This window comes from Sturnira hondurensis, unplaced genomic scaffold, assembly GCF_014824575.4.
Source record: "Sturnira hondurensis isolate 20B ecotype Veracruz unplaced genomic scaffold, ASM1482457v3 Scaffold0020237, whole genome shotgun sequence".
Taxonomy (NCBI): Eukaryota; Metazoa; Chordata; class Mammalia; order Chiroptera; family Phyllostomidae; genus Sturnira; species Sturnira hondurensis.
In genome coordinates, this window is record NW_028092868.1 from 5,814,010 (window position 1) to 5,822,052 (window position 8,043).

The 8,043-nt window shown below is 45.0% G+C and overlaps 1 protein-coding gene across 1 annotated transcript in view; it reads left to right on the plus strand.

Moving 5' to 3' along the window:
• MOGAT1 (monoacylglycerol O-acyltransferase 1) overlaps positions 1–7,465 on the plus strand; it is a 29,354-nt gene extending 21,889 nt beyond the window's left edge. The window contains exon 6 of the mRNA XM_037029200.1: positions 2,686–7,465. Within this exon, the coding sequence (XP_036885095.1) occupies positions 2,686–2,840 (155 nt within the window). The 3' untranslated portion in view covers positions 2,841–7,465. The remainder of the gene's footprint in view (positions 1–2,685) is intronic.
• The last annotated feature ends 578 nt before the right edge of the window (positions 7,466–8,043 follow it).

The following is an 8,043-nucleotide window of genomic DNA, read 5'->3' on the forward strand; positions in this document are numbered from 1 at the left end:
AGTTTGCCACTAACTCTATTTTAGGTTGAAAAGGCTTTTTTCTTCTTCTTAGCAGTAAACATCTCCTTTTTGTGGAGATGAGAACTCTGGTCTTTTAGGGTTTGGGAGACCGTTCTCAGATTTGCTGATTTTGTTTGTTTCCTCCGTCTTGATCCCTAAGAAGAGATGGAGAAGGGGTTCTTGCTCTCTAATCCAAGTTCAGGCCAGTTTCATAATGAGGGGCAGGAGTACTGGGTTTAAATCACCATTTTCTCTGCTTTGTGTGTGTGGTTTAGCCACTTCCACCATCTCAGCTTCTGTCCATGTAAACAGGAGAAGGCGGGTATGACGCTGCCTCCCACTTCGCAGGGAAAGGCCTTGTGGTGGTAAATGCAATAGGCATGTTTGAGCTCTCTGGAAGGACTATCTGAAGTGCAAGGAAGAGCACTGAAGGGAACTGAGGTTGACTGTAAGACAGCTGGTAGAAAATAAGACCCGACCTCAGAACGTGCTAAACACAGAGTAAGCTGGGAACACCACACCTCCCCTTAGACAACTGCGTCTCTTTCCGGGTCCCTCACTCCCATCCCGAATAGTTGCACTTGACCTCTGTCTTTGGGATAATTTCACTAAGAAAACAGAAGCTTTTCCTATAAAATCAGCAATTTGCTAGTAGATTGACATGTAGTAGATGTCACCCCAGACAGCGAAGTTCAGAGCTGGAAGGGAGCTTCAGAATCTTCCCAGTTGTACTTTACATCCTGTACATGTGGAAATGCCGGCGAGAGAGGACCTTACTCGTTAGCTCAATGCGCCTGCGCGTGAACCACACCAGACCCGGCCCAGCCCTGTGGCTCCTGTGCGCCACCAGCTCCCACTTCCACCCAGCACCTTAGCCTCCGCGTGTGTTTCCAACCACAACAGACACAGACGGTTATGTTTCTACTTCTTTACTTTTTCAGCTGTGTAACTACCAAATTCTTTTTTTTAACGTATTTATTGAATGTACGGGGGTGGCATTGTTAATAAAATTATATAGGTTTCAGGTGTCTACGAAATCTCCTTCCATCACCATTCATCTCCTTTTACCCTCCTCTGCCTCCCTCTACCTCCCTTCTGCTTGTAGTTCTTTACGTTGAGTGACAAAGGACTGATGTCTACTATATGGAAAATTGACCTCCAGACTGAAAGAAAACTGTACACAAGCTTCTTGAGGCTATAAATGGTTAAAAAATTAGCAATTTGCTAAAATGTTGCAGTAAGGGTCTGTATATACAAATGTATCTCCTTGGTTCTCCATTAAGTAACCACCTGCTGTTACTTACTTGGATTTGAGCTTGGATGTAGCACTGAGCGACTCAGGGCAGGCAAAGGAAACCTCCTTTCCTATGAGTTCTATTCTATTACCTACAGCCCCACTGGGCCTCATGCCCAGGCTAATGAATCAAACGTAATAAACAGTTTGCCACCCAGCGGGTCGTTGAACATCCTGTACATTTTAAACTCTTGGCAGTAGCAGCACTAGACCAGCAGAGGGCGCAGTGAATAGCAGAAAGAACCCAGAAGAGCAAAAGCCCTGTGTACCTTCTTATCTGTATTCTCTAAAATCTGAGATGTGAGATTAAAGTTATTTATTATACAAATGCATTTGAAAATGCATTGGAAGTTACCAGTTTTTTAAAAAATGAATTAGTTCATCTTTAATTACATAGGTAAAACACATATGTATTCTCACTGTAGAACATTTACACAATACAGGTAAAGTGAAAATTTCTTCTCATCTCTCCTTCCTTGCTTGAGGTAATAGTTATCAGCCCCTCTTTCCATACCTTTTAAATATACAAAAAAGCTTATAATATTCCTAGTAATATGATTTTTCATAAATGAGATCATACAATTTTTTTACAACTTCTTTCCCACTTAATACATCCCACACAGACCTCTCTGTGTATTATATACATATTATTTCATTTTAAAAAATTGAAGTGTCATTGCATTTCTATTAGTTTCAGGTGTACAATGTATTGATTTGGTATTTGTATATATTGCAAAACGAGCACAGTAGATCTAGTTAACTTCATCACTATACATAGTTACAAAAATATTATTTAATTTAAAAATTGCTGCCGAGGATTCCATTGAATAAATGTTTAGTGGTTTATTTAGTAACTTTTTGACTGAGCCTTTGGTCGATTTCCACTCTTATAAACGGCGGCATCCTTATGATCGTGTTTGCTTCCTAGTACAGATATTTAGCTACAAAGACGTCTTTGAACTTTTCAGGGTGCCATTAAAAAGAAAGTAGAGGGTTGATGCCTCATGAGTCAAGATCTCACAGTCAGTGAGTGATAAGAGGAGACTGTGGTCTGGCTGTCAGCCATCCCCGAGGAGACACACTGGTGATGGGTACACACAGCAGTGGCCTTTCCCCCCACAGCTGTGGTCAGCACAGGGGTCCACTTGACCCCAAGTCCAAACCACCAGGGCACAGACAATCCCGTGTCTGACGAGAAGGAAAGTTCTTTATTTGTCATCATGTGGGATGGGGTGACCACCGTCAGCAGCCAGGAAAATGAAATGGGGCTCCGAGCCCCCAGGCCTGATGGGTCCTGATTGGGAGGTGTTTCCAGGGCTGGCCGCTGAGGCTGTCATTGGGGGTGGAGTCGTTTCGGTTTCCTACGTCTGATGGTTTCTCTGTGTTTGCAGTTGGCCGTCCAATCCCTGTTCATCAGACTCTGCACCCAACCTCAGAGCAGGTGGAGGAGCTGCATCAGACCTACATGGAGGAGCTGAGGAAGTTGTTTGAGGTGCACAAGGGGAAGTACGGCATTCCGGAGCACGAGACTGTCGTCTTCAGATAACCGTGCTCTCAGAAGGTGTTAAGGAGGGTGAGAGGACACCCTCTTCTGAGAATAAATCCTTTAAATAAGTTTATTATTTTCCCTTGACCATGGAATCAAATTTGCAACTGAAAATGTGGTGTTTTAGTGACAGATGTTGAGGTGTGCCTGTGTAAAATAAGAATACAGTGTGTGATTATAGGATAAGGTTAGAGATGGCTGGAAGTCTTTTAATCACCTTCCTTAACATTTAGGAAGGTGAAATCGTGTTACAGGTTCAGGAATGGTTTAGAATTACATCCTCAAACAATATGACAGCTTCAGAAGATAATTAGACCCTTTTCTAGATATCACAATAATTTAAGATGGTATTTCCACTAAGTGTGTCAGCTACTATTCAGCACCACTGGGACATGTAATAGTTAGTGTGTAAAATAATCTGCCATGTACAGCTAGAATAGATCATTTATTTGTCTTTCACTTGAACAGACTGTTTTATCAGTGAATAATGTTACTTTTAAGACTTAGATCGTTTGATACCTTAGATCATGTCAACCAACACATTTTTATAGAAAGGGGCAGGATTTTTACGCAGTGTTCCAAGAAGGATGAATCTGTCTTATGGAAACCCGTGTGGATTGGAGCGTGGCCCCTCCTTTCTGTTCATGCTGACAAGTAGTCATCCTGGTCACCTGCTTAGGAGTGTGTTCGCTTGCTGTAGAGAAGGAGGACGACATAGCTTTGCACACGCTTTAGGACACTGAAATTGCAACAGGTTTTTATGGTAATAGAAATGGTTTTCATTTTCTCCCTCGATGTCCTCTTTGAATAAGACAAGCTATGAAAGAGGGCGCCCCCTCTGGTCAGATGTGTCTAGGGCTCAGCTGCCTTGTGTTATGTGAGTCTCCCCAGAACCGGAGGTCATGTCTGTGAGAGCAGGGACCTTGTCTCTTCTGTGTGCTGATGTCTCCCTGTGCCTGGATCCCTCAGCTCATGACACTTAGTAGGCACAAAGTGAGTACGTGATTCAGTGAATGTGTTTGCAGAGGAACACGCACACTTTGCTGTAAGGTGAGGAATGTTTAAAGCTCTACTGTAGGATGAAACCTGTAATAAGATGAGACCCCCTTTCGGAAGGAGATAACTGTCTGTGTGTAAGTGCCCCATGCCCGTGGTTGACAGCACTGCAGGTTGGCCTGGAAGGAGCAAGTCAGTGGGACGTTTCTAATAAATAGCAGTAAATAATCATTCGGTAAGAAGAATGTCTGGTTTCCAAACAATCTCCATTACTGGATGTTGCTTCTGAACTTCCTCCACTCTGGGTATTTGAGGGTAACTTCCCTGAGTTGTTCTCACTCATTGGGCCTGTGTCTTCAGGCCTCTCATTTTTAAAACGTCAAGCTCTGGGCTGGAGCCGGGACTGGGTTCTGCCGGAGTAGAGTGAAATTGCACTGGGTAATGCTCTGAGCAGGGATGCATTTCACACAGGCGAAACGGAACCCTCTGGACTGTTCTTCCTAAGGGTTTGTGGCCACGGTCCTGATTTTTTTTTTTTAGAAAGCAGAGAATCTAGTAAACACTTGCTTTACTAGATGGTGGAAATTCGATTGTAAATCCTTTTTACCCAATACTAAACCAAATAAACAAACAAGCATTTCTGCATATATAGAAAAGGAACACCATTTACATAAAATGACCCTCCAGCTGGGAGGGTCAGAATGTAACTGGGAGGCCCAATAATGACAGCCAAAGGCCTTTAAGTTATTATAAAATACATGAATTTCCTTCCTTTAGAGTGTATTAAAAGCTCATAACACATAGTGTTCTGCAGTTTCACGAAGGTATGACTTTTAACCTTGTAGTTGGGAGCGTGAGGTCCAAGCTGACCCCCACCCACAGCATCAACTGGGTTGTCTAGCAGGTATAGTCAAGTGTAGTTGAACAGAGGCACTGACAAATGAGAAAAGTTCTTCTCAGATGAATTTATCTAGAATTCTCCCATTAAAAAATTCTAGACATCAGTGCCTTTAATTTTGGCATACCCCCAATTCTCGTTAGGTACAAATGTTAGGGAGCTCATCTCTCCTTTTCTTTGGGTCTCCAGAGGTCTTAATCCCACCAGGCCAGAAGTCCTTCCATAAACTCAAAGCACAGTTGTAAGTTCCACAGAGCCCTAGAAATTGTAAGTGAGTTTTTGTTGCAAGTTTTGCTGCAATGCAAATGTGGGTAATATATCGTATCCACAGGTGTGGTTTGACGAGGACCTCTATTTGAAAGGTTCTCATCTGCTACACGCTGGCACCTAAAGTTGAAGCAGGGAAGCCACACAGTAACAGTAGCAGCAGTCACCCCAGAACGCTGGGAGAGACTCTGGAATAGCTGCCTTGAGAACATGTGCATGCATGCTGTTTGGTTTGGACAGCTCTTTTTCCTGTTTCGCATGCACACTGGCTGCAGGCTGTCATTTCCTGTGTCCGCAGTCTGGAAGTATTGAAGTGGTGTGTGTCTGGCTAAGTCCGTTGTGCTCACATCGCAGGGTGTCGCCTCTGGGCTTCGGAAGGCCAGCCAGTTTTCCTCTGTCCCGTGGGGAACTGGTGTCAGGGTTGCTGTGTGGTTTACACAAACCCTTCGCGATGACTGTGAAAATGTTCAGAGTGCACATTCTTCAGGGATGGTGAGCAGCCTTTATCAGTGTGTTTCTGTCCTGGGAAGTGCAGGGTGTGGAACCCATGCGTGATGCCCGTGCCTCTGTAACTTGATGCCTCTTTCAGGCTACCTCTTCCTCTTCCTCTGACAAGAGACAATGATGATGGGATTTGCTAATTGGATTCCCCCCCACCCCCCAATAATCCAGGATTGCTGGTTCTCCTCTATCTCCTGTGTTTTTTATACTGAATGATAAGATGCCTATTGGTGGTGCTGGGAGAGTCCCTCCAAGTCAAATTGGTGTATCGTTTAAAAAAAAGAAAAACAAGGCAGCTTTGAAATAACCAACTAGCTGCTCCAGTTTCTCTCGGAAGCAGTTCTTTGTATTAACAACAAAGGGATTTCTCTAATACTTTATATGTTGATTTTTGAGACTGACCCTTCCCAAACACCTCCAGCTTAGTGCCTTAATATCTCAAATGAGGAGGAGAGGGTTCTCCCCAATCCACAGCCGACCCATGGGACGACGAATTCCCCACAGCAGAGTCTGGCTTGTGTGCATTTCCCTGTCTCAATTGGATGCTCACAGCACTGAGCTGGCCACTGGATGGAGCACGTCACCAAAACCAAGTTTCAGAGCCTGAAGGGACTTCACAGCCTGTCTAGTTATTCTTTGGGCCCAGGAAGCTGAATGCGGATTGGAACCAACTCCTCTGCTCTAGATTGAGCTGGAGGGGCTTCTGGGTCCCGATCCTTGACCGATAAACCCAGCAGTTCCCCAAGGAAACGGAAGCGTCCAAAAAGTGGAGTGTGATCTAAAGACACACCTAAAGCAAGGGATTTGACAGCTCTCAAACAAGCTCCGTCTTCCTCCGGCTGTGAACATTTTTTTGTTTTGAGACCAGGATACTGCATTGTTGACTTTCCCCTTTTGCGAGAGCTATTTTGGTGATGCATCCTGGGTCCAGTCCAAGTTTCCAACAGCTAGCTTAGGCACCAGAGCCTTTCGTATTTCAGCAGCAGGACCAGGAGAGGTGCTTGTGCTCGGGATGGTGACAGAGTTTGCAAAGGATCCCTCTCAGCCGTGCTGTGGTCCTTCACACGAGGCAAAACGACCTCATCATTCAGACAGGGGCACGTAGATGCTTTCACATCACTAATAGCCCCCAGCTCCGGGTCTGTTCTGGCTCTGGTCTCATCCAGCTGATTGCCACAGCTGGCTTTTTTAAAAAAAAATTTATTTTTATAGCTCTCACATTCTGGTTAAGCATTCGCTTCGGCTCTCTTGAGAATTTAAAGCTAAACCTGACCTTCCTTGGATTCCCAGGGCTGTGTAGTTCTTGCCGACGGTACTTCCAGACCAGCTAGCAGCCCAGGGCTTTCTGGTTGGATTCTAGACCCTCCCGGGGGGAGTTGTTTGGAGGCGACTTGCCCGGAGAACCTGGGTGCCCCACTCTTCCGCTCTCCCGGCTTCTACGTCAAACGATCCCGTCGCCTCTGGTCCTCCACTAACGGGCTGGGACACCTGGGCTCAGTTCCTTCCTACAGAAATCCAGTTCCCAGTGAATGGCCAAGGTCCCTTCTGGTTCTGTTTCTATGGTTTCTGCTGACTTTTTTCCCTGTCATCGTAATGACATCTAGTCAGAGATGTAGAGTTATCTCGGTGTTGCCTGCAAGGCATATGGTGAGTCCAGACAAATGCCTCACTCTCTTGGTATATAGAAAACATAAATTGCTGTATAAATTTCTCCACCATCACAATGACCTTCAGTCCTGGTATTTCTAAGAAATAATTTAATTCTCTGAATAAAAGGGAGAAATTGATCTACAAGGCTCCCTCTTTTATAGCATTCGAAACTATGAAATCATAGATTGTTACTTGTTAAAATCTCTACAGGAGATGGTGAATTTTTGTATTTTCTCTATTGTCATGTGTTGCAGTATGCTTTTTTAAAGCTCTCGGTTTGTAAAGTTTTGACCAATAAATGTGTTTTATGCCCAAGTCATAGGCGTGTAGATGTGGTATTTCACCTGCGTGGAACGGTTTTCCTTTTACACGCTTCGGCAAGGCTGCGTTAACTTGCACTTGTGCATGAATGTAATCGAGGGAATGGCCTGGGAATTGCAAGCATTGAACATCCTTATACTGAACAGTCAGCCCTTTGGTTCTTCTGACGGGATGAAGGACAGCGCAGAAAGCAGGGCAGGGGGAGCTGAAACCCCGCGGGTGTGCGGGGGAGGCCCTAACAGGAGGCAGCAGAAGAAAAGGAGCCAGAAAACAGCCCTGGTCTCACGTGGTGCGGGGAGGAGTCCTCTCAGGATACAAATCCTTCGAAAACTGGCGGAGAGACGCGTGCAGATGACACATTCGGTGAATCACGGCTCATGGCGACGGGGTTTCGTTCTGGGCGACGACCACGTTCTAAAATTAGACTGCGGTGCTGGTTACGCAACCCTGTGAATGCACTGGAAACCTCTGGGCTCTGCGCCCCAAATGTGTGAATTTTGTGGTCTGTGAATCGTATCTCAATAGAGCTGTTTCATAAACCTGAGTCAGCCGTACGCTTGCCAAAATAAT